The following is a 27,490-nucleotide window of genomic DNA, read 5'->3' on the forward strand; positions in this document are numbered from 1 at the left end:
TCTTCTGAGTCTCAGTCCAACACTCAGTCTCAGTCTAACCACTATGCCACACTTGCTCACTGATCATTGGATTGTTTCCGGGCATCTGTGCAGTTTTTACCCATCAAAAAGATTGAAATGCCTCTGCTAAAACTTAGTCACTGGCAGTATGAACTTTAAGCTAAAATATGCTAGTGGTTGGTTGTTGTTTTGGTTTGTATTTTTGACCCCACCTCATTTACCTATCCCAGAACGTGGCCCAGAAGGGCTTCTCTAAAATTGAGTTCCCCACCCTTAGTATACAATCCTCAAACATGAGTTTGTTCATACTCTCCATGAATGTGACTGATTCTTTAACTTAGTTACTACCATCAAGATGAATCTTTTGAAGTATTACCACAGCAGTTCAGCTGAAGAAGACCTACTTTTTAATACCAAAGAGTTGCTGTTCTTCTACTGTTGGAGATACTATAATGAAAATTATATGTGCAGGTTCCCCCAGCCCCACCCCACCCCCATGTATGAATATTGGTTATTTGTGAATAGTTCAAGGGGGGAAAGAGACACACAATTGCACACATTTAACTGGTTAGAATAAAGTCATTTTAAAAGATCTACAAGGAGAGACACATACTTGCCATGTGATTTGACATACATGTGCATTTGTAGGGACAGGGTCAGTTTAGCATTGAAGCAGAATCAATATAAAATGCGGCTTAGAATTGTTTCTCAAAGTTAGAGAATAAACTTTTTTTTAAAAAAAAGTAAAATAAAAAACTTTAGCAAATGTGCTTACTTAAGTGGTACCGAAATAGATGAGATAGGAGTTAGTTCCCTGTAAGAAACTTCTCATGGTGAGTGTGCAAGTGGATAGTTTGCTACAAAGCAATATTACGTTGCATACATTATTTTCGGTAATCCATAACACAAACTAAATTCTGTAGTCCATGAAATGGAAGTTTAAAATGTTACTCATATTATGAAGAGATAAGAAATCTGTTCCGATTCAGGCATGTATGTTTAATGAAGGCTTTGAGAAAAAAACACTTTAATTGAACACCCTATTTTAACCACTCAGAATTCTAACCAGTAAACTTGATCTTAGCCAAAAGGCTGAGAAGCCTTATATCAAAAAAATACAATGGTAAAGTACTTTGCTGTTTCAGGGTTTTTTTGTTTGTTTTTTGTTTAGTGTTTTGAATGTGGTTTGAAAAACCTTTTAACAAAACTTCACCAAACAGGTGGTGAAAAAATGTAATTTTATTTCAGACCTCTGTGGTCTAGGAGACAGGGATTCTGCATGTAAAAAGTTGCTGGCCATTCAAGAGTTCACAAAAAACAGTACCTATATATATTGGAAAAGATGAGCTTAATCTCTAGTTAGGCTGCACTCCACACAGCATTGTTGTTCAGAATCTAAAATGAATTATGGCAGCAAGAATATAAAAGAGAAAAAAGCCCTGTAAGAAATTTCTTTAGAATAAAGGACAAAATAATAATAAAATGCTTTAGGGCTGCACAGTTAAGTTGGATAGATCAATGCAAGTTTTGAAACCATAAAACATTGGATTATGTTATAGGAGGTCTATGTGCGTTATAAAATATCAGGTTTCATTATTAGCACTCAATGGCCAGTGTAGAAATGGTTTTTACCTGACCACTCACACTAAATGTAATTTATTAAATCAGGATAAAGCAAAAACATTTGCCCTACACCAAAATGATTAAAAGGACTGAGCTATTAAATGTGAATTTCACTCTACAAGAAAACATTTCAGCTGGATATGTCAAATGCAAAGATACACAACTTTCTATTCACAAAGTTAAGAAAAAAGCAGTTACCCAAAAATGTCATTGATAAAAGTTTAATGTAGACTTGTTTATAAAAAATGGGGGTTGGGAGGAAATGAAATTACACCATACAACTGAGTATCCTGGCTCTACTGACTATTAACTACAGGGATGGCGATGTCAAAACCAAAATCTAACTTCAGAGATGTCTGCTTAAAAAGAACAAAAACAAAACAAAAAAAGAACAACAAAACAAAACTTTTGTAGGAAGCTAGTTCTTAAAGCTAATTATAAAATCCTCTTTCATACTGGTCCAGATGTCAACAATTTCTTCTTCTAGCAGAACTGTCAAAAGAAAAGAAATATTTCTGAGATATGTGCATATAGAAGTCTACCTAACTGCTGAGTAAAGCAAATGAAGATGTCTAACTTCCTGTCCATATCCTTATCAGCTCTTATTTAAAAAACATAATAGAATTCTCACCTCCCCCAACTTACATCACTTATCAATAGAAAGGATATGAAACCCCTAATTTTGTAGAGTTGTAGATAATCAATTTTACAGTCAGTTTCAGATATGGAACCATGTACAAAAAACACAAATTCCAATACTGTGGCCATGAAAAATGGCCTTTTTGTTATTTGTTGCATTATAATTTGTCTATGTGTTGTACTTGAATAAAAATATTTGTGGTACAAGTCTATGGATTGAGATCAAGGCATCTATTAAACTTATTTTAATGTCCATACTTAAACATAAATGTTCAAAATAAGTATTTTATTACTGCCTAAATTTTCATGTTTCCTTTTCAGATGTGGTAGTTCATGTAGACCCCTCCAGATTTTTAAAAAATAAGCAGAACATTGTTGGGTCAGATACTATCTACTTCAGCATCTGGTTTTCAAAAGAGGCCAGCAGGGCATGAAGTAATAACCATGACCCCTTTTTGTTTCTCTCACCACCAACATTCATGGAATATTTAGCATAGGAGCAGGCATTTTGTGGCCCTTCAGGTTTTGGTCTATAACTCCCAGCATCCCTCACCATTGATAAGATGGAGGGATGATTGGAGCTGTGGCCTCCAGATGCTTTGACTTACAAGTTGCCCATCCATGGTTTAGCAACATCAGGCCACAGTCAAATTCAAATGATAATATAGCCGATAATATAGCCCAATAGCCGAAGCTCCCTAGGCGGTCCACAAAAACCAAAACCATTCATTTGACTGATGAACAGACTGGCATCCCAATCTTACAGATTTAATATCTTGCTTTTATATATGAGCAATACATTTACCTCATAAATAAGTATATACAAAATAATAATTCAAAAACATCTCTAATAAAGCAGATAATAACAAAACATTAAAAAAGAGAAGCCTAGTATACAAAATACAAAATAACTAATCTGTTTACCTTCCATCTGTTTCCACATTCATTACACACAACAAATGTTGTCATAGGTTCATCAGCACTTCGGGTTTGAACCTACAGAAAACCAGAAGACAGCAAGTATAAATTATTATGCTGCACAATTTCTCTATGTAATATCATCTCATTACATTTTGACAGCACAATTCTACACATGATTACTTAGATGTAATATCCACTTTGTTCAATAGGGCTTATTCTCTTGTAAGTGTGGATGCAAGGCGGGTGAGCATCCAAGGTGTACACAAAAAGGGAGAGAAGTCTCAGGATGCTGTAGAAAAGTTTATTGTACAAAAGCCCAATGCGTTTTGGCCTCTTGTTCCTTTAAGGCTTTCTTCAGGAGGATTAAATTGCCCAGTTATAACTCCTGTAGGGCTGCTTGCAGACTGGAGCTGGATACTAGTTCTTAACTATGTCAATCAAGCAGCAGTTGAAAAGAAACTGAATGAATTTGATGTGATATGGAAACAGTTCCTAACTTTTGTGTTTTCTAAGGGAAGTGGAAATCCACCACCAGAAGAGGTGTTAAGATTCTGGAAACAGGAGTGATCCTGAAGAGGAAGGGGGTGCACTAGTTGGATTATGTTGATAGTTTATGGATAACAAGTAGTTAACATTTATATATTCAAGTAATTTGTTATGTATTTGATTGTATTCGTTGTTTAGTTTGTATGTTATGTTAAGCGGTATTATTTGAAATAAAATTTAAAAAATTTTTAAAAAAGAAAAAAAGAAAAGAAACTGAACCATGCAGGGCAATGGATTTTCCCCACTCAGGATCAGGGGTTGCAGCTCTTCTAAGTTCTAGAAGTTTTTCCAGTGTGCTGTTCTACATAGGCACAGATCCCATATGTTGCACAGACACCATGGAGAAGAAGAAGTGTAGATTCTGTAAACATGTATGTATTTATGGTGACACAATCTGGATTTACGGCCCATTTTGCTAATCCAAGGAGCTTGGCTTCTGTAAGTACACACTCAAACTTTCTGTGCTACTATGAGCATCAATATATGTTGTTGTCTATAATAGTTTATTTACCACCTTCTCCTGTTGCTATTTGTCCAATAGATTTTAAAAAAACAAACCATCCTGTAGCCTAACCAGACTCAATTAGCAACACATATACTGCTATTATGGAATATTTTAGAGACATATTAGAAAAAGTTCATGGTACAGTACTTAGGGTGCTTCCAGAGCATTCCCAATCAAAAACCATTATGCAATTATTCCAACTTTTCCTTCTTAACAGATAAGAAGATGGAAGCAGTTGTGGGAAAACACAAGATTGCAAATTTATAACACTGTCATCTGGACCCCCTGTAAAATTCAGTGTGTGAGGCAGGGCAATTGCATAACAAAAGCACCCTTTTAAAAAGTTACTAAGATTGAATGTTGGGAGAATATGAGTTGATGTACCTGGGTATAAGTACAATTCTTCTTTTTACATTTACCACATGTAAACAGATCAGTCTGGGTTCCTCCTGTTTTAGCCATTTGATGCTCTCTTATAGCTTCTTTGGTAAGATTTTTCCTCATTTCTTTCAGTTCATCACTTGCCATCTCCTGTGATGATGATATTTTGACTTTAAACAAGTTTAATTTGTTTCTTAAAGTTCTAAACAAATGAATTAATAACTAATCCAACAGAGAATGAAGACTGCTTCCCACATCAATCACATTAGCTAGAAGGACCAATCAGGGATTGTTTTGTGAACAGGATGTTGTTAGATTTGGCTATCCATAGATATAATTAAGGGCACACCAAACCAGTTGCCCTCAATCTAAATAGAACACTTCCAATGCCTTTCAAGACAATCTACAAAAAATGGTGTGTGCAATTTCTAGCCCTGCCAAATATTTACAAGAAGTTCTCATCCTTTCAATCAGCCTTTCTACTAAAGTAGCAATAAATCTCATCTCATTTTATGATTTTGGCGTTTTTAAGAACATGAGGGATGAAAAAAAAAAAAGAACATGAGTGATGCAGAATCTCCAGCCTGTGGACCTAATCCAGGCCACAGAGGTTCTACATTTGGACTGTGGAGACTGCTTGGGTTCTTTCAAGGGGCTGCCCTCTGGAGGAATGCCCAGTTATCTCCGATCTGAGATAACAGAAGGGATGCAGGCAGTGGAGGATTCAGCTGGTGGGGAGAGCAGTAGCCACTTTCTCCATTATCGGTCAAGTGGCTTCTGTTCCTTGGCTGCTACTCCCAGTGCTGGTCAAGTCCCTTCCTCCTGACTGAGAAAGACAAAATAGTCTGGTGGGGAAAACAAAATAGGGCGAGGTGATGATATTCAACCCATAGGGGGCTTGGGAAGGAGGCAATTCCCACCCCCATTATAGTTCTGCACAACTGACTACAGTGCTCTCTGAACATTTTAGTCAGGATCTTTCCAAGCTGTATCTTGAAATCCCAGGGATTGAACCTGGGACCATATGCATGCAAAGCATGTGCTCTATCACTGAGCTATGGCCCCTCATAGCCCTATGGAGACTTTAAAGACATAAGCTACTATTTAACTTACATCTAATTTATTTTTCTGAATGTAACCAACCTCTTAGGATACATAAACACCCTTTTACAGCAACACAACATTCCTATTTTAGAAACACACATAACAGCCTATGAACCTTTGCCCAACATGCAGGCAATAAGGCTCAGGCATTGTGCTCTGCTGAACATACATCACTGCAGCTCATTGCTAAGGTTTTAGTATTGAAAATATTTGTTTCCAAAATACCCAGCTCTCAGTAGCATGGAACTGTACTCAAATCTTAGCTTGAGAAAATAAAAGCTCTATAAAGTTGAATAAATTTCCTAACATCTTGCCTGATGAAGTGATCTAGGAATCTCAATAGCTTGTACAATTTTTTGTGATCTTTTGGTTGGCCTAATAAAAATATTATAACAACATGTAATCTGAATTAATTACTTACCTCTGCTGTCATTTTAGCAAACCTGTCAGGAAGTATATTCCCACATAAAACATTTTTCCTTAGATTAGGATTCTTTGTGTCCTTAAGGTTTGCTATCCTGCTTCGCACTCTATTTTTGTATTTCATGTCTGTGTTTTTTAGCTCCTGAAATATAGGTGCTTATGAGTTAAGGTCAACAGCAATATGAATAGTGTAAAATTGCACTTAATTCTTTTACAAACATTTGACTAAAAATAAGTTTATCGTTTACAGCCATTCTTTTCTTTAAATTGACAAGAGCATGTAAAACATACAATACTGGCTGATGAGACTAAGGAAATGAATCTCAATACTACTTGATGACTAGGAATGTGATCTTAGCGTAGGAAAGGTTTCCATAATATAATAGATAACCGGCCACAGCCCAGCAATGCACAAAGGATCAAGTGACTTTAAAATCATGTGTGGCGTGTGTGGGGACAAAATGGTGTCTGGAACAGCCATTTGGACACTCTTTTGGTTGAATGCTCTGTAACTACTATAGAGCATTAAAAGCATCAATATTCGATCAAAAAGAAGCTAATTGACTTTTAGTTTAAAAGGTTGACTTTTTTGGTGCTCTGTAGGGGCTTTGAAAGCCATTTAAAAATGTATTTCCCTTTAGATTTTTCCAGTGCCACAGGGGGGAGGTACAGCCCGTATGTGTGTGTGTGTGTGATGCGGCCTGTGGTAGGAAATACTTCCCCCAAGTTGCTCACCCCTGTATTAAAGCAATCTTTCTCCATCAGGTAGCTCATTCCAGTTATCCACAAGACTGCTTTGCTTTCAATAAAATCATTCGATTGAATGCTAATAATTCTACATGGCCTGCAGGGAACACCCTTTTTGTAAGGTTCTTGAGTGAACCCTTGCACCAGATTCTAGTTTCAGAAGACAAAGCTAACAACCAGAAAGAATAGTGCTTTCTTTGCAAGAACATTTCTACAGTATTTCTTTCCAGAGATACACACCAGTTCTATGGCAGGTGCCCATTAGTTTTATGGGAATTTTTAGAAGAGTTCCACCTCTCTTTCTGAACTTTCATTCTGACTGGTCTTAGGAGGTTGATGTGGCAGTTCAAATTTCGATGTGTGTGTGTGTGTTGTTTTATATGATGGTTTAAGGCATATTATTTTAATAAAATTGTCTTCATTTATGTTGAGAGTTATCTTAAAGTACTGGTAGACTTCTTATTTATATAGAACTACCAATGCGCATGACATTTCAAAAGATAAAGAGGACAGGTCCCTATCCCAAGGAACTTATACCCTAAAATTTGACACAAGGGTTGAATAATACAGCACCAGTTCTATATTGCCTTTCTGTACTTAAATGCAGTTCATCAAAACTTCAGCTAAGAGTTAACATCAGCCTGTTAAATTATAAAAGATAGTCAAGCACTCATTCCACAGAAAAGGATATCTTCTTCAATCTGAGAACCCAGCTCTTCATCATCAGCACCAATAGCAATGTAATCATCTGAAGAAATCATTGTATGATTGTTAATATTACTTATCTTTATTTAAAACATTTTACACCATCCTCCATGAAAATTGTTTGTAATGCTATTTATAGGGTGCCATCATTATTTATCAGTTCAATATGGCTCCTGTTCAGCATAACAAGTTATTACTACACACTCCAGGACCACTCAAAAGTGAGAAACAACCTCAGGTATATTGATTCATACATGAAGTTCCCAAAACCAGAGGTTACAGTCCTTTGGAGGCCCATGAAAAGAATTTGTTATTCAAAATGGATACACACCTGTAACTATTTACATTAAGGAACACAGAAGTTAAATAAAAAATACTGAGAACATGATGATTACTTTAAATATGTTGCAGTCTATGAAACTGTATGAAAACCATTAACAGTAAGGATTTGGTGGACATTTGCAGGGCATCAGAAACAAACATAACTGTGATCATTTAAGCTTACTCCCAGGTAAATGTACATATAACTGCAGCCTTACAACACAATCCTATATGTATCTACTTAGAATTCAGTAGGGCTTACTCCCAGGTAAGTGATTGTAGGATTGCAGTCTTAATGTTACTGAAGATTTGAATAAGATTTTCCATTTGACAGCTAATACAAGTTCTAAAAATATGAAATAAGAAATCAGTCTTAAAAGTACTTATTATAATATTCAGTTAACTCACAAAACATTTTATTGTCCTTTCTAAGGAAATTGGGCACTAAATCCAAAGAAAATCTCAATTTCCAAAATTAGCAGACGCTGATGGAGGTATATTAGATGCCATGATATGACCTACAGAGGTTAACAAGCCACCACAGAACCCTAAAACAGCCAATGGGTTCTGGATAATTTGTTAGCCACAGCAACAAGCCACCCTCGCCAGGTTTGCATCATATGGCAAGCTGTGCTGGTGAGGTTTAATTATACAATAATTCTGTTCTCTAGCCAAAGCTAAATGTAGCACATGGCTATGTGCTACTCCAGTATCAGAAGCAGTAAACCTATATACACCAGGAACATGAGTAGTAGGGTGCTGTTGCATCTGTGTCCTGCTTGTGAGTTCCTGGTTGACAGCTGGTTGGCCACTGTGTGAACAGAGTGTTGGACTAGATGGCACCTTGGTCTGATCCAGCATAGCTCTTCTTAAGTTCTTAACAGAGCAGGTGAAGCTGGGAAAGAGAGTCTAAATTGCTACTTGGTGAAACAAGCATCTAAAGTTAAACCTGTTAGCAACTGTTACATAGACCTGGTTCACATGACTGGGGAAGGAAAATAACCCACTGCAGCTTATTTTCCCACATACCAGTTGCAAACCACCTAATTACTCTAATTACCCTTGCCGGGTGCAGCTTGTTGTGTCATCTGTACCTGGCAAAAGCGGGTGGCGGGCGTTGGTTTACAAACCACCCAAAAGGCCATGGCTTGTTCTAGGGTGATTACTAAACTACCCCTGCCACCCACCCACCAACATAACAAGCTGTGCTTGGGTAATTAGGTGGCATATGACTGGCACATGCAGGGTGGGAAAATAAACTATGATGGCTTATTTTACTTTCCTGATCATGCAAACCCACCCTGTGAGTGAGTGAGCCAGAACTCTATTGATCTGTTAAGCCTCCTGTTTTGGATGGGCTGATGAGCCACAGTATCCTCTCTCACCGTTATAAGAGTGGCACTGCAGCATATGAAAAATCAGGCCAGTAACTCTTTCAACCTGCAAGCTGCCTCAGTGGCACAGGTTCCTGGGTCTTGCTGCCTTAATCGCCAATTTCAGTTGTCTGGTGTTCCTTTTTGTACAGTTATCCATGTAGTCCCAGTATCCATGCAACATCATGCAAAGGAGGTAAAGGCAGCACTGTCTATATGAAAGTTTAATGGTACCCTTTGCAGAAGTCATGCTAATTTCTCTTTAATACTTTCCACCAATTCATCAGAACACATCTGAAGGTAACTGACCTGTAATTTTCTCCCTATTCTCCAAATGAACACCATGTGATATAGGCTACTTTCAAATCCTCCACTTAAGCTTCATATTTTTTCAGTAGATCAGCAATTCACATTTGAGTTCTATAACAACTTTTAGGTATGTTGCATGTGGATCCAGGGACCTGTTAATTTTAAATCTCTCTCTCTCTTGTCATCACCTCTTTCATTCAGTTTTTCAGAAGTCCTCCACAAAAAGCAGTTCAGGCACAACAACCCATTCAACATCTTCCACACTGAAGACTGAAATAACGGGTGGTATCCAATAGGGGCCACGCTTGGTTGAAACACAGCGCTTCGGGGCCAAGCCACAACACAAGCAGAGAAGCTGGTTTCTGGAAGGGTAAGGTTGCACCCCTTCTACAAACTACCATTTTCACTCACATTGGGGCTTGTTCCCGGAAGCACTATATTGGGGCTATGTGTGCACCTGAGCTGGCTGGGCAAGAATGGACCAAGTCTCATTGGGACTGGTCACAAGCACACAGCCCCTATTGGATGCTGACTAGTGAATTCACTGAGATTCTCTGCAATCCACCTACCCAACTCTAGCTGTCTAGTGATCCAACAGCCTTCCTAGCTTGTTTTGTGCTGATAATTTATTTTCTTGTGCAGCAATTTATCACTAGATCAGAAGCAGCTCTTCTACAGCCACAAGACAACTTCTACTTGTAGAAGAATCGCTTTGGACCTATCTCAAATCCTATAAATTCAGAATTAAGGAATATTTCTCAAGAAGTTGACAGTAAACTTGAATTAAACTTAAATTACAAACCCAGAACTGAACACAATAACATAAGCAGGTCTCAAAGAGAAATACAAGATTACATGAAGATTTATTGCAAAAAGCATTACTGCTCACAAAAAACATTGGATATATATGCTGAAACACAAAATGGATTATATTAATCTCTCAAAAACCTGCACCTCACCACTCATTTGGTTTCTATATTACAATAAAATTAATAACAGCCTTACAATTAACATTAAGTAACACCAGAGAGGAACATTAAATAACACCAGAGAGGAAATGTGGAATAGAATGAAATGTAAGGTGGCAGGACAATGCTTACCTCCTGTTTTGAGAGCTGCTGCCAACATTTCTCTACATTTCATCCGTACAGAATCAGATGTGCTTGGAGCCCGGGGAAAAGAAGAAATAAAGGTTTCTGAGGGAACATTAGCTTCCTCTTTCTTGGTGCTTGAGTTGCTACTGGAACTGCTAAATGAGCAATATATATATTATATTTATTTTGTCCATTCTATTACCGATAGTCATGGATTATATTCTAGGCAAAAAAGCAAAGTATTTGCTATTTAGATACAGCAATTCCAAATAGGAGCTACAGTGCTTGACATTACCTGGAAAATCTTACTTCTTAGTAAGTCCAGTTATTGCTGTCATAAATATCAGGTTAACATATTATTGTACCTAAGGTAAACTACGCTATAAACAGAATAAGTCTATAGTTTGTTCGTAACTATTACCATTCATTCATATTTTCCAGCTCTAAAGGGACAAGATTTTAGATATCCTAAATATGAGACACATCTGCAAAATACATGGGAATACTTGATTTATAAGCCCCCTCCCCTGGATATTGTCTTATCAGCTTTTATGATTTATCTACCACCAGCTGCTCTTACCCTAACTTTCACAAACTTGATATTTTCAACTTTTTTCTTCTATGAACAATACAAAAGGGTTAGAAGAAATACCTTTCTTCCCTTGCTTCAGGACTGTTTTGTGATGAAGATCCTGCTTCTTTTTTCTTTTCTTCAGAGTCTTTATCATTTGATGGTCCATCTGAAATACATACATGTTTATAAAAAATATATAGTCAATAATAATGTTTCATTTATATGGCATACTGCAAGTGCTTTCAATGGGACATATAGCAGGTGGAATGAGGATTTAGATCTGGGAAAGTCATGGGTGAAAGGATTATTATACTCATTTCTCCTAGCATATCAGTGTCTCCCTCCTTCAACTGCTTTTAGGAAAAGTTGAAAATGTTGGGAAATCCATTCAGAGAAAATGACTCTTATTTGTTTTGTTCCTCAGAAAGAGAAACCTGAAAGATGTTAAAGTGGATTGGGGGGGAAAAAGGGTGAAGGAGATAGTGAACTGAAGATGGGGCTATTCAGAGATCAGCTCGTAGTCCTGGTTCGCACAATCATGCTTGCTTTAAGCTACAAGCTTAACAATGTTGAATCTATTACTGGACTTATCTCTGCCTGTGTGTGTAAATTCTAGTTTTGTAACTTGCTCTTGGATTTCCTAGAGTGGTTTTTTTTGCCTGTATTTATTGTGACCCCTTGACTTTGTCTTGCACTCTGAACGGTTGAGATCCCAATTTGGGAAACTACTGTTGGACTGATCTCTACACAGTCGTAGTTATTAGCACTGATCTGTTTCTTGAACTAAGCAATATGCTTATAGCTTCTTCAATAGCTATATGATTTATCAAAAGTGTTAACTATTATGCTTTTGGCCTGAGACTTGGTACAATTAAGTCTCACTGATTTTGTTGTTTTGTGCCAAGAATGTGTGCCAGATAGACAGACCAGGACAGCTAGGGAGAGCAGTCAAGAGACAGGGTACCTTTAAGGAAATGGTGGCTAGGTCTAGAGCAGTCTTCCAAAACTTGGCACCTCCAAATCTTGTTGGACTACAACTCCCATGAACCATGACTATTGGCCAGGCTCGCTGAGGATGATGAGGGTTATTGTCCAACCATATTGGAAAGAAACCAGATTAGGGAAGACTGATCTAGAGTTTCTGAGTGGAGAATTTTGCCAGGGGTGACTGTATCTTCCAGCATTGCATTTAACAACCCTAAAGGGACAAGAACCAAAATGCAGTGACTAAAATGTCAGATGATTTGAACTTCCTTGAAAATTTACCACATCAGGAGGGCTTCTGGTTACCTGCTTAGTAAATTGCTGGAGTGTTTTGAAAATTCTGACTGATGTATGTGAAATTTTATTTTAACATTTTATTTTAATAATTGTAGTTTACCTTTCACTGATTTGGGAGGACCCCTTTTCTAAAAATAAAATAAAATAAATAAGTTCCATGATACTCTTCTCCCTTCAGTCATTCATTCTTTACTATCCAACACAAATTACACAAATTCTGCAGTGGACTCTCAAGAGTATCCAGCCTCCCCCACTCCACCATATCCCCCACCTGAACAACCAGTCTGTAGGCAGGTTAATAGTTATTATTACTATTATGATGATGATGATTACATTTGCATCCCATCTTTTTTTTCCTCCTAAGCATCTCAAGGCAATGTACATAATCCTCCTCCTCAATGTACATAATCCTCAATTTTCTTCTCACAACAAATTAGTAAATTGTGCTGAGAGTCTGTGACTGGTCCAAAGTCACCCAGTGGGCTTCATGACCAAGTGGGGACTATAACTCAGATCTCTCGACTCCCACTCCAACACTCTAGCCACTACACCACATTGGCACTCAACAAGGTACATCCTTGAGGACCTTAAGCTACTTGCCTGACTACAAAGGAAATAAATATATGTACTGTAAAGGAAAGGAAAGTTAAAAATAAAGGGAGGGCTTTCATGTCAAAAGAAATAGCTTTTACAAGAATGACAGAAACACATAACAACATATTAGATACTACTGTTAAAACAAGTTGGAGAAAGAAAAACTTTAAAAATTTAGTGCAGCTTACCTAATAACTTCTTCCATGATTTAATGAGAGATTTTGCTAAAGATGTAACTTCTTCATCTGTGCTTTGCTTGCGTATTGCATTCACTGACATTCCAATTCTTGTAGACTGAAAACAAAGACAGGTATCAACACTTAGATTCGAATTTACAAATATACAAAAAGAAGTAAATCGCAACTCCCATCAGCTCTAGCTAGAATAGCCAATGGTGAGCGATGCTGGGAGTTGCTGCCCACCCTGATTTAAAATTGCAGTAAAACCTTTGTTTCTTACTTTTTTTCTAGTTAAATTCTCTCCCTCATACACAAGGGCTCACTTTAATCTAATCTCTGAAATCCAGGGGAGTTAAATTTACATTTTTGCCTCCAAGCTTTTGTTCAGCTTCTCTCGGATTAAGAAACTTATTCAGGAACTACCTAGTTGATGAGTAAGCACGCCTTTAAGACTAGCAGAAGTGCATGTTTTTCCTCCTTGCTGCTGAAATTTGAGGAAAATCTGGTCTACTGCAAAGAGAATGCCTTGATTAATGTTGGATTTGATTTGAAATTATTTTTGAATCTAAAAATTGTCACAAACTGCTGATTTTAGGTATTAATTTTATATTAATCCCTGTTTTAGTTGTATGGTAATATTTGCAATATGTTCTTCAATGCAGAGATTGCTTTAATTGTTATGACAAGCTTGATCATAAGTAACTTTGCAACACTTTTTTTTTTTACAGAAAAGAGTTTGTTTATTGCTATAAATAGAGACTCCGTAAATATGTTCTGTCACTTATTTTATCTTATCGTCTAAGCCAAGGATGTAATTTCTAAATGAAATATCTACATGATAAATTTGGAATGTAGAATGCAAAAGTCATATTGTATTAGAGAGCTTATTTTTAATATAGAAATCTGTAAAGCAACTGCACCTATGACTACTTAAACCAAACAAAGACACATAACATCAAAATTCTGAACCCATAAGCAATTTCTTTTAATTCAAACGACTCAAACTACAAATCAATGATCTTCATCTTCAGTGCAAAATTTCAACTATATGTTTCACTTCAAAGACCCCAAACCTCTATGGGATCCAAAGTTTAACCATCTACTTTAAAATAGTTAACACATACACTGATGAGTACAATAAACCAATGCTTTTCAATACTATTTTATATCTTTACAGTACAATTTTCAAAATATACTCTCGAATACAACATGACTTCTCCAGGTTTATCATGACTTCTCCAGGTTTATCATTTGAATTAATGACATTTAAGTTGTGGTTCTTACAAATGAATTCCTATAAAATTTGATATTAATATTTTCACTGTTCAAACATCATATCTAGAATTACTTGCCTAAACTGATCCTAGGTAGCTGCTTCAAAAAGCTGGGGCATTAGAAAAACACCCCTTAGGCTACGAAGATTTATTTAATTGGGGTTTTAAACATTTATTTTTATTCATTTTATTTATTTATTGTATTTCTATTCTGCCCAATAGTTGAAGCTATTATCCAGTGTCATTAATAAGACTAGCTTACTCTCTAGGGACAAATTTACAGTTAAGCAGAGTGTTAAAATACAGTGTGATACTGCCATCTAGTGCTAAAAATAAAAAAATATAAAATTTAATATAAAATTTTCTTCTAACTCAACAAAGGCACAATTTATATTTTTTACAAGAATCACACTTGCAGTTTACAACCCTTATACAAATTGGTTTTGTCTGAAGATGTAAAATTACATCTTTAAAATAATCTACAGTGGATCAATGTGAATGAGGACAATGTAGCCCAGAACATTTATTTATTATTTATTTATTTATTTATTTATTACATTTTTATACCGCCCAATAGCCGAAGCTCTCTGGGCGGTTCCATTCTGAGCTATCTGCTCAGTCTCTTTAGAAATTTAAGACACCAGGTACATCTTAGGTATTATTATGGATGAATTGTACTTCACAGATATTGACATTCACTGCTTCCATTGATTTATTTACCTGTTGTTATACATCAATTACTACATCTGGCTACAAAACCTAAACATCGTGTAAGAAAATTTGCTTTAAAATCTGTGTTTTATTTTCATTGGATCCCTTTACAAATAAGTAGTTTCCTAACACAGTACTACACCTGAGATCCCCATTCAGGCATCCCCTTACTGCTTACCTTTAAAGGGCTACCATTATAAGGTGTCATGAGCAAGGTTGCTCGGGGGTATGATGCAGCTTCCAACGAAAACCTTGAATACAAATCCCGAACAGCCTGGATGGACTTGAGTAAATTACTAACCCTCAAGCCAATGTATCTCACAGCATTGTTGTGATGGTAAAATGAGATAACCCAATGTATGCCAACCTGAGCTCCTTGCAGAGGGTGGAATACAGATATAACAACATAAAAAGCACAACCCCCCACTGACCTAGTTTGCATAACCACCGCAGTCCACCATGGCTTATTTAAACCACAACAAGCTGTGGTTCTTGTGGGTGCAGGTTGCCTATGCAAGTCCTGGTCACGTTGGCTTGTTGTGCCATCCAAATCTGGACATCAAGGCTTCTTGGAGGGGAAAACAACCATCCTATAACCTATAGCCTGCTGTATCATTTTTGGAGGGTTGTTTCCCCCTCCAACAAGCCATGCCACCTAGGTTCAGATGACATAGCAAACCATGGTGTGGGGGTTGAATATTCAAAATGGACTCCAGCATGCACTGCAACCCACTATGGCTTAAATAAGCCATGCCAGGCTGCGGTGATCATGCGAACCAACCCACTGGCTCTCTAAACTAATTTCCTTTTTGCACCAAAGGGACCACTTCAAGGATTTGTCCAATCATGACTTCAGAATCAGCCCTTTCATCACAAACTGCTCCCAAGATCCTTTAATGTTGCAGTCACATGGACTAATATGTGGGAAAATGTAATATATCTCATAGTATTTGTATACTATACGCCACTTTCCTGCAATGCACCTACCCTCTGCTTGGGCAGTACTTGGTTCATCTGTAGATAGCTGATGGATGAATAGTTCAATCTTGGGAAGGGTTAGAATTGTTGTCCTTTTGGTCTTTCCTGAGTTCCACATAATCTAGACAAGACAAAAATGGTCTTGGCCAGTAGGACTGTCAATCCAGTGATAGGATCTGAGCCTATTTTGGATGCATTAGCATACTCTTCAATGTTCAGATTTTCACTTTGGAGATACTTCTGCACCCTGGCCTTGCTCCTGGGTTCCCAGGTGGCCCTTGGACAAGGTGTACTAAAGGCATCTATTTCTGGAGAAAGCAGACCTGCTCACAATTTTGGGTTTGAATTATTGTGAAACGTTCTACTTGGGACTGCCATTGAAAAACACATGTCATCTTCAGCTGGGATGAACCACAGCTGAAAAAGTTATGATGAGAGCTAGAATTCTGGAGCATGTTATTCCACTTTTATACCAACTTCTCTGGCTATTGGTCCATTTCCAGGTGCAATTCAAAATACTACTTCTAAAGCCTACACAGTTTGGGACTGTGCATGTATGATATCCATCTCTTCTCAAGAGATAGCAAGAAAAACCATCTACCTCAGATAACAAGTGACTTCATCCTCATCCACAATTTTACATCACTGGCAAGACATGCCACTTCTCTAAGCTAATAAGGCAGTTGTGAACTTTCCTGCATGGCCTGGTATAGGCTGAAGAACTGACTATAATGAGCTGGACTTCAAATCCTGAATTTCTATCATCAGATGTAGAAATGTCAGCTTTCTACCTGTTGTGAATTAACATTTTTGTTACCCAAGGAAAGATTTAGTCAGTATGACTCTAACATCTTATATGTACACAATAAATATTCATTGTAGTTCCTTCTATAGAAGCAACGATCTAAAGTGACTACAGAATACATTGTTTTCTCATTTAATATGTTTGCAACCCTATTAATAAAGGTATGTCACATTCTAAGCAGTCTCGCTTTTTCTTTGCCAGCAAGAAAAAATACCTTATTGATGTATGTTAGACACAGCTTCAGTACATTTATGGTATAAGATGTGTACAAGTAATATGGGACAATTGGAAAAACATACCTGTAACAACTCCAGAGTCATGGGCATATTCTTAAGTTCCTTGAGTAAATCAAGAGCCCCAGCCTGTAAAACACATTGTTAAAGATTGAATACCCATTCTGTCATACACGTAAAACAACATTTAGCATGGCACTAGCTATGTCATTCATCTCCAAGGGAATGATCCAACAGTGATTGAGTGCTTGTACTATTGCTGTTGCACTAGTGTAAACCACTGCTTCCACACCATCAACAGTACTTGGTAGTACATTGGGAAATTCAGAGGTATGGGGAGGTGTGTGGGAAGCAAACACCTTGTTTTCAAATAAAATCCCACTCCTGGGAGGCTTCCAGGAGTGCACATCTTGTTTGAAAGAAAAATAGACATTTTTTGCTGCTGCAACACCACTGAATTTGCTGTTGCACAAGTGTTGGCTTATGTTAGTGCAACATTAATAGCACTAGCACTCAATCACTACTGGATCATTCCCCAAGTCCTATTAATTTTGGTGAAAATACTATGGATAAACCTAAAAGAATTATTCTTGCTTATTTCAAATGCTTGTTCCAGGAGCAACAGATTAAAGTCAATCTTGAGCTGAAAGGCATCACTTATTTATGTGGCAAGAACCGCGCAATTCATTTTACTTGTTGGCAGTGGTAGAAGGGGAGTTGTATAGCAGTTTTCATAATACTTAGAAAGGATTCAAATACACCTTGTGGACTACTGTACCATTACATTTTCACTAGCTTTTAATGTAGGCCCTCCTATTTCTGCTCACAAGATACGTAAGAGAGATGGGTGCTGTTGCCAGGATGTATGAGGCAATTAGTTGAGGGCATGGGAGAGGGGATGGAGCAATGAGTCCTGTTGGGATGAAGCCAGGCAAAATAGTATAGGAGAGGGGGCTGGATTGGTCATATGAGTTGCTGAGAGAGGAAGAAGGCAAAAAAGGGCTGATTGGCCCATGCAGTGCTCCTGCTACCTGGCTTAGGTGTGTCTGTGGAGGGCACTTCCCCACCCTTCCTAGTGTAGGTTTATACCCTGGATTCGAACCTAGGACCTCTGCATATAAAATATGAGCTGGCTAGGGCTCTTTCTGCAGCCCCTGCATTCCTGGTATTTATGACCAGCTGTTGAGTCTGGGAGCAGGAGGGAAGATAAGTCCCCCATTATGTGTCTGGTTCCTGTCTGCTGTTATGGCTGAGTGTTTAAGGAACTGCTCTTTGGAGTTTGCAGTGTAGGTTCAAATCCTGGAAGCACTCTCTTTTGTCAGGCATGCAAAATAGTACAGCCATATTCAGCCTTTCTAAAGATGGTGATTCATATGAGGTTGTGGATGGGCTAGATCGATGCCTGGCTACAACAATGGATTAGATGAAGGCTAATTAACTGAAACTCAATCTAAACAAAACCAAGATCCTGTTAGTGGATGGTTCTTCTGACTGGATGGTGTTTATCCTGTGGGAAAGTTGAGAAATATTGTGCCAAACTCCTGGACAAAAGGGAGGCATCACAGCAATTTTTGACTCACAAAGATTCAAATGAAAGCATAGTAGAACCACAAGAACACGTCCAGCCCACCCTCTACTCTGGCATTTCCAATCCTGGGCCTGGCTACACAATAAAACCTGTCCAAGGTATCTTCTAAGCTGGAGAGATAGAAAAACAAGTATATTCTGGAGAAACTTCTATCCTTCCTTCTGTTTATCTTCTCTAAGAGAATACTAATTAATTCTTACTTTATCATTGAAAGGAGTTTAACATGCCAATCGAATTAATCAGTTGACAAGACATACAAGTGCTGTCAATAAAAAATATTCTTCTCAACCTTTTATAAAACATCACTTTCAGAGTCCAAGGCAATTCAATACATCATTTACTATTTGACACTATGTACTTGTGGCTGCTTCTTCTTGAAACTGTTGTATATAATTTCCCTGTTCATTTATCCAATGTCACCTCTGTTTTTGAATTATGAGTTGTCCCCAATTTGTGCATTCACTGGCTGGCAACTCTTCGGGATTTATAATATTTTCTGATAAAATAACTTGCTCAATCTAAGTAAGATAATAACCAGGTTCTGATGTGCATGCTGCTGATCACTCACAGTTACATGCAAACCAGGAACTCTGGCTTATCTCTCCTTTGACAAACCAGTCATAAGTTATGGCTTGCGGTCTGGCTTCTCAAGAGAGGCAAGCTAGAGTTCCCAGTTTGCACATAACACTAAAGAAATCATGGACAGAAGGCTTATCCCAGGATTGGGGAACATGTGGCCATCCAGATGCTGTTGGATTGCAACTCCCTTCACTCCTCACCATTGGCTATGCTGGCTAGGGCCAAGGGCCACATATTCCTCACCCCTAGTTTAGCAGATTGCTCATAATCGATAAAGGCAGGGTTTCATCAGGAACCTGACATAGTTTTACATGCAAATTGGGCCAATTACTGAATCTGCAAGCAAACATTCTACATACATTTTTTCTCAAACCTGCTTTTTAATCCTTAACATATCATTATGCCTGATAAGAACATTTCTTACAAGCAACAAGTAACATTTCAGAAAGCAATCATTTCAAGATAACTGAAATATATACAACAAGAACTGAATGTAAGTAGCACCTTTAAAATGCAATCATAGAACATTACCCTTCAAAGGCAATTTTCTGAGTATTTAAGCCTACAAAAAAAGAAGCTATTGATTATTGCCTCTTGATATTTGCAATAATTTGCATACAACATTTGGTAGGAAGTAATTACTAGATGCACAAGGAATAATCTGCCCTTGTTAGATGATGCAAGAGCCAGAAAGGACTCCACTTGTTTCAATCATAAACTGGAAAGAAGCTATTTATTGCTTGCAGCAACATAAGCTTGACAGTACCTTGTTTTTTCCCTGGTAGTCACATGCATTCCCATAAACACCAATTTAAATACTATTCAAATACTCTACTAACAGACTTGTTATGTACGTTAACCATAAATCTATTCAGAAAGTAAATGCCAGTACTACATTTCAATAAGGGATCTCAAAAATTGTAAACTCTTGTATATCAAAATATGTTAATATGCAAGTCAATTAATATAGGAAGGGAAATATTTTCAACTGAATTGAGAAAGAAATAGTGACAGGGGCCTTAGCTAGCTGAGGATTATCCCAGGCAAAGGGAGGGGTCGTCCTTGCTTGCTCCCGGGATCCCCTGTGTGTCATTTGGATGCACAGGGATGATCCCAGGACAATCCTGGGATATAGGCCTGGTCTAGCCATGGCCTGGGTTTGCACAACACACTAACCAGTCATTGGTGACTGCCTATGATGGGCTAGCATGTTGTGTGAACCCCAGCCATTCTTATCAGGGTGGATTGTTTTTCCCAAACAACCCACCATGATAACCAGCAATCTGAATAGGGGTTGTTTTACCCATGATTGGTTGACATATTGTGAGGACCCAGACATGCCAACCCATTAGGATAAAGGGCATTGGGAGTAAAACACTCAGCAAGACAGTCAGAAACCCCTGCCCCTCTTGCTGAGCAGGGCCGCGATTGTGGCCAAGCCGTTGGCTATGCCCTTTTCACTTTGCCAGTGACAGGCCTTCCAATGGTGCCCAAATGGCACCAGGCTGTCACCCCCACTTTTCCCTCACCAACTCCCCTTCCCAGCTCCGATCACAATCATAATCATAATCACAATCAGAATTCTCCCGGCCCTGTTTGTGTTCAAAAATGGGACTGGGAATTTTTTTTTTGCACTTTCCAGTGAATTTGCGCAAATGTTTTTTGTTTGTTAGTTAAAATTAAAAGTGCTCCTGTGCTGAAAATCAGCTGGGGGAATCCAACCCCTGCCCCAAATGGATAATGTTGCCCCAGGTGTCCAGGGCAGAGGATTGGATTTTCCCTCTTCCCCTAGCTGATTTTTTTTTTAAAAAAAAAAAGCACTGGGGCACTTTAAAAACAACAACAAAAAAGCATTTGTACACATTCTCCAGACATAAGTGTGAAAAAGTTTCCCCGGTCCTGTTTTTGCACACAAATGGGGCTGGGGAAATAATTTTTAAAAGGGGTTCTTATCACAATGAAGATTGTAAACCAGGAAGGAGAACTTAGCAGCAGACAAGATGGGCCTGCCGCCAAGTCTCCTGGGACACCAAGTGGAGGACTGAGGGGTAAGGAGCGGGCAAGGGGGCAAACAAACCGCGCACTGTCGGCTGTTTGCTTGATCATCTGGTAGGTGTGCTAACTACACACTGTGGGTTATTCACAAAACAATCCACAATGCATGCCTAATTACCCTTCATGGGCTAGAGTGCCATGTGAGCACGCCCAGTGTAAGGATTCCGGAATCATATAGAAAGCCTGTGACAGAATAAAGCTTGTGTTGAATAAGACCTCAAACCTCTTCATTGTTTAGCCTAAATTTTCAGCTACAGTAACAATCCATTGCCATAAAGAGTGTGTATCAAACTAATTTTATCTTACTTTTTAAATAATGATGAATGCAAAACCATATACTGATTTGCATGATGCTTGAAAGAAATGAAGTGAACCTTAATTGAACAAACAGTTATTAACAAAATATATATCTTTCATTTCAGTCTGGCAGATCCACAAAGTAGCTTACAATAAAAATATAGCCAATTCTGAAACAATAGAGCAATGTTCCATACAATGCTCAAACTTAACAGACTTATCAAAAATTCACCAATTCAGTTTAGCAGCTAAAATCTTTTATGCTCCAAATGCCTTGGTGAAAAGTCATGGTAAAGACATGTGCCTACATGCCAGCAGGGAACCTAGCAACCCTTCCCAGGGAGAGATTTCTAAACAGGTGACACTGAAGTCCTTTTCCCTGTGACTACCAACTGTCTCGGATGGATGTGGCATCCAGAGCAGAGATCCGTTAGATGATCTAATCACACTTGAGCATGGGTGCTTATACTGTTAGCAGGGTGGATAAAAATCAATGCTTTTTAAAAAAATTAAATAAAAAAATCTGGTTTTTTTAATTTAAATCGGTTTTTAATAAAATGCTTTTTGAGGAAAAATCTATCTAAAGATAGTTTTCTATTTAAGATACATTATAGTCTAAAGGTTATTCATCATGAAATAAGGATTAGTTTTTAATTATGTAGCATGAAGCTGTTTAAATTTTTTGGTAAATGAATTCCATTAATCCATTCACAATGTCATGCTCTTCCAGAGGTTTCTGTAAGATCATTTTTCTCCTTCCAATAAAGTACAGCAGAAAAGTTGTCCAAATATGAATGATTAACCTATTAAACTGGAGATAGTTCACCTTGCAATGATGTGTTTCTAATAGTATAACCAAATCAGTGTTTTTTATATATATAACTGTAAAACTAATCTGAAAAGTTGCTATTCTAAAAATGAAACCTTCGTCTGGTTGTAAATATTAAGATTATACCAGCAAGAATGAGTCTTGGGTAACTCTGAGTTGTGTAAAATATAGCGAGGAAGAGTGCACTTTTTTTTGGGGGGGAGTCACATGATTAAATCAAATCTTTCTGAGTAGTGATTTAAATCAAATTGATTTAAATCAAATCCACCCTGATTGTTAGTCTGCCTAGATGCAGAGATAAATTTAATTAAGGTCACAATCCTAGGCACACTTGAGAGGAAGTTCTATTGAACTCCGTGGGACTTAGTAAATTTACATAGGATTGGGCAGTAAGACCACAATCCTAAACATAAATAGACTGGGTTCAGGCAACACGATAGCCAACAGTAATTTAAATAGTCAATGGTTGGTTATTTAATCCACCATGGATTACCGTGTTGTGTGAGGATTTTATGTGAACTGCCCAGAAAGCTTCGACTATGGGGTGGTATATAAATGCAATTAAATAGTAATAGTAATAATAATAATAATAATAATAATTTTTTTAACCAATGGTTGGTTATTTGGCCGAAATAACCAACACAAATAAACAATGCTGTGCAGAGTTGGCTATTTGAACCATGTGTTGTGTTGAGGGCACCATTGATTATTTTGTCAGCCACAAAGTCACAAGGCAAGAGTGGTCAAAATGGTGGCTGCTACTCTAGTCCAGCCAGCAGGATAATTTTTCAGCAGCAATGGCTGATGGGATACTAGAGAGAGGACTGAGGGGGAAGAGAGGGCGGGGAACTCTGCATGGACTGATCCTAATTCAATGCTGATCCTAATCCACACCATGGTTGATTATTATCATACAGTGTTGGAAGTATGCCCTAGATAAACAACTGTTGAGTTGATTACCCCACTGTTGACTATTGTGTTGTCTGAATGCCGCCATAGTTAAAGCGAGCTCTTCTAGAATCTAAAAGTTTAACCTGAAATAAATAGAAAATCTTTTTTTTAAAAAAGATCGCAGCTTTACGCCACAATCCAAATCATACTAATTAGGAAAAGTTTCACTAAATTATTTCCAAGTTAACACAATTAAGATTGGTCTGAAATAACCAAATATTAAAAAAAGATAAATATTTGATAGAAGCACCACATCCTAGCCCAATCAACATGGAAGACACACCATGCAAAATGAATACTGCAATATTTTCTAGATACATGTTTATAAGAAGATTTTAAGAATAATGCTATTATTTATTTAAGAAATGTTACTTCTAAATTCCATTAAATCCCAAAGAAATAGATTAAGGTAGTTCAGAGATCTTTTTTTAGAATCAATCCCACTTAAAAACCATAAACATTTGGTTCTATGCTCAGTTTTAAAGGCTACAGCTAGATATTTAACAATTTGATTTATAACAGTGCAATACTACACATTTCTACATAGAAGTAAGTTCCATTACGTTAAATGGTGCTTACTGTGAAGTAAGTGTGAATAGGATGGCAACCTAATGCACACAGAAATTATTTAGTACACTCTGGCTCTGTATCTAATAAGATGAAAAGCTACTGCTTACCTTTTCTTCTCTAATCTTACTCAATTGCTCTTGATTTTTGAATATCCATATGTGCAACATTACCTCTGCCAACTTGAACCTAGTCATTACACAATAAGGTAATTTGTTACACTGATTATACTATATAACAAACATTGATAGTTACTTTTAATATCGCTTGTACAGCTCAGTTTAACACTGGTATACAGTTCATATTAACTTTTTTTATCAATAACTCTATTAATACACATTGAGACAAATCCATTTGGATCTTCAGGTGTTCTCAAGTGTTCAGAGGTTCCTGATAGACAGGATGAATAGGTAGGTCAGCAGCAAGGAACTTCATAGCTGGTACAATGTGCAAGACATTGAGTTGGGAAAACACAGAAGGCAAGGAGATCAGTCCTCAAAAATGTAGAGGGTCATATAAATTTACAAGAATTGTAGTTCTGTTCCTACTAAACGCTGTGCTGTGGATTTATTCAAATACTTTTCTTTCAATGAAGGTGGTGTACATATACAAATAATACCAGTTAAAGGGTGGTATCATATTTGACACCACCACTAGTGAAAATTATGTTGCACTCATGTAAGTGACCTTTAGCAAAATGCCAATAGTGTTTGCTGGCACAATGGGTTTTCCAAAATATCTGAATACCCATATAAATCAGGACATATGTCAAAGACAAAGTAAAATAAAGCTATCCTTCTCTATTGCCTGATATTGAATCCATATTTACAAGACTAAGACCATATTTACCAGTTTCTGTACTGGTTACAGATATAATTAATTAGTAACATAGACACATATCTGGATATAAGGTTTTCAAAGTTATTCCCCCTTTGAAAGTTGTGAACTGTCAGGTTTTAGTTTAAAACTAATTTTGTATATTTATATTTTAGATCAAACATACTTTGAGTAAACTTCACTACTTTAGGTTATACGAACATAGCCAGATCCGGATTATCATCTGTAGAACTCAGATCTAAGAATCTCTTAAATGTCTAGTGAGGAAATGTGCTTGCCTTTTCTATACAATGAAACACACATAAGCAAAACCTTTATTTACTCCAAGATACTGCTCTTCACACATAGCTCCAAGAACTCCTGCAATCTTCCAAGAAGGTGCTGCCATATATCCCATCATTTTAATGTTTGATGAGGACACACAATAGTGTACTTTCAGTGGTGACAGAATGCCTTCCTTTAGATAAGCCTGCCTCATAACATCTTTGCTAGGAAATTAGCAAAAACTTACCTGTTCCACCAAGCTTTGGTGGATAATTAAAACTGCTTGAATTATGTGTGTTTAAACTGGGATGAATATTTTTATTTAGATTGTATTAAAACCAATGTATGGTCTGGTTAGTCAAACAGACTTTGAGTAACACATTTTTGTTTATTGTCCTTTTATTGCCAAGGGAAAAGCAATCCACACAGACAAAATGCATAGATGTTTTAAGTACTACAACAAAACAGTTTCAATTTCCAAGGTTCAGGCGGATATAGCCAACTACCTATTAAACATAGGACTGTAATTTGTTTTTAAACCCACACTCACACCATGCAGTATAAAACCATGGAACCAGCAATTATTCCCTTGTATGATGCCCAGCAAGTTACCTCCAAAAAGATGTCCAAACTCACAGGAGGCTTACCAAGTTAAGAATCAAGTTAAAACAATAGTCTAGTAATACACACCTATAAAACTTATAACGCAAACATATTTTTGCACTTCTGTGTCCTGAAAAACGACGCATTCTTTCTAAAACCAATTTATGGTTATGACTAGAGATGCAGCAAAATCTTTGAGGAAAGGTCTGGGGAAAAGCTATCGCCTCTTGAGGGCCATCATTATATACCCAAGCGAGCCTGTAGTGCGTATTGGCTTTTAAGAGAAATAGAGAGAACCTAGGAATGAGGGCCAAGAAACAGGGAGATTTCCCAGAAAGGGGCCTAAGATGATTACATCCCAGGTGAGTCTTTAACTCCGCTGGACTAAGCGGAACCCTTTTACTCCCGATCTGCAGGAAGTCAAAAATTCGGCTGCTCGCCAGGTAAATCTCGTCAATGGGACTCTGTCTACAGTGTTGAACGTGACGTACGGCCCTTGGGTCATAACACGGCAGGAGAGCCAGGAGAAATGGCTCCGACGCTGCACTGGCGACCGGGGGAATGAGGTGCCCTCTCCCCTCTCCCGTTTCCCCTCCCCCCCCCGGCTCGAGGACCACTGTCGCGCGGGTGACAGTTGAGGCCTCACAAAAGAAGAACTGGGCGCCAACGGAGCCTCCCCTCCATTCGCCCCTTATTTTCTCCCCCTCAGGAAAAAGGCGGGCGCCCAGCTGAGCGCGCGGCGCCGCTGATTGGCCAGACAGAAGTTCAAGCCGAGCGCGCGAGGGGCTCGCTGGCACCTCTCCCTCCCCCCCCACTCCTCTTCCTCCTCCTCCCTCCAAGTTCATCATCTCACCGCGTTCTTCTTCTGCACCATCTTGTCCATCTTCTTAGCAATGCGGATGATCTCATCTTCAGTGCTCATGGCGGCTGCCCAATCCGCGCCGCCACCCTCCGCGGAGCCGGGATGCTGTGGGGAGCTCAACAGCCGCCGCTGTTCCGCCAGGAATGTCGGAGCCTTCGGCGCAAGCAAAGATGGAGCCGTCAACCCACCCCCGGCGCCGCTGAGCACAGAAACCGGCCAGACCCACAAGCGACAGCTCGGCAGCCGTGATGCCAGGCTGCGCTCATCCAGCTTTGGGGAAAGGGAGCCAGGCGGTGCTCCGGCAAGCCGAAAACATCGATAGAGATGGAGAGAGAGAGAGAGAGAGAGAGAGAGAGAAGGCGGAGCTTCTTTTACCCTGAGCAGCAGCGCCCGCCCAGCGGAAATCGAGGGCTCGAGAATGCGCCTGCAACAAAGAAAATGTCGCCGCCTGTGAAACTCTTGCTCAGGAGAGAGAGAAAGGGGGGCATTCTCGCTGTGTCGCCCCCGGATTAGGAGCAGACGAGGGCACTTGCTGTGGGTTGAACACAATGCGAGTGCTTTAGAATAGACCCACTGAAATGAATGGGGTTTTAGCTAGTCATGACTAACTTCAGTCAGTTCCATTCGTGTCAATGGATCTACTCTAAGTAGGGCTCACATTGGATTCAACCCTTTGTTTCCCCTTGAAGGGACTGTTTACGAAATGTGGGACAAGCGGCGGTTGTGGCTGCCTCACGA

At 38.4% G+C, this 27,490-nt stretch overlaps 1 protein-coding gene across 4 annotated transcripts; it reads right to left on the bottom strand.

The window, feature by feature from the left end:
- Window positions 1-1,828: 1,828 nt before the first annotated feature.
- TCEA1 (transcription elongation factor A1) lies at window positions 1,829-27,009 on the bottom strand. 4 transcript variants are annotated; one of them, XM_063130720.1, is made up of 11 exons: window positions 26,744-27,009; window positions 24,297-24,375; window positions 17,387-17,449; window positions 13,329-13,434; window positions 11,344-11,431; window positions 10,698-10,759; window positions 7,581-7,637; window positions 6,141-6,295; window positions 4,619-4,765; window positions 3,187-3,258; window positions 1,829-2,115 (listed from the first exon to the last, which is right to left on the bottom strand). In XM_063130720.1, the coding sequence occupies exons 1-11, from the start codon at window positions 26,797-26,799 to the stop codon at window positions 2,107-2,109; spliced, it is 894 nt and encodes a 297-aa protein (XP_062986790.1). In that variant the 5' UTR covers window positions 26,800-27,009; the 3' UTR covers window positions 1,829-2,106. The 4 variants fall into 4 exon arrangements, with proteins under 4 accessions (XP_062986790.1, XP_062986788.1, XP_062986789.1 ...); XM_063130718.1 differs by having other exon boundaries at window positions 10,698-10,846; window positions 26,744-27,005; XM_063130719.1 differs by lacking the exon at window positions 24,297-24,375 and having other exon boundaries at window positions 10,698-10,846; window positions 26,744-27,003.
- Window positions 27,010-27,490: the final 481 nt, after the last annotated feature.

The sequence above is a fragment of the Elgaria multicarinata genome, chromosome 7 (assembly GCF_023053635.1).
Source record: "Elgaria multicarinata webbii isolate HBS135686 ecotype San Diego chromosome 7, rElgMul1.1.pri, whole genome shotgun sequence".
In the NCBI taxonomy this organism is placed as follows: Eukaryota; Metazoa; Chordata; class Lepidosauria; order Squamata; family Anguidae; genus Elgaria; species Elgaria multicarinata.

Coding starts and splice junctions, on each gene's coding strand:
- TCEA1 (XM_063130718.1), bottom strand. CDS start 26,799: ATGAGATCATCCGCATTGCTAAGAAGATGGACAAGATGGTGCAGAAGA. Junction 17,450..24,296: donor GTAAGATTAGAGAAGAAAAG/GTAAGCAGTAGC, acceptor TGTGTTTTACAG/GCTGGGGCTCTTGATTTACT. Junction 4,766..6,140: donor TTGCTAAAATGACAGCAGAG/GTAAGTAATTAA, acceptor TCATCATCACAG/GAGATGGCAAGTGATGAACT.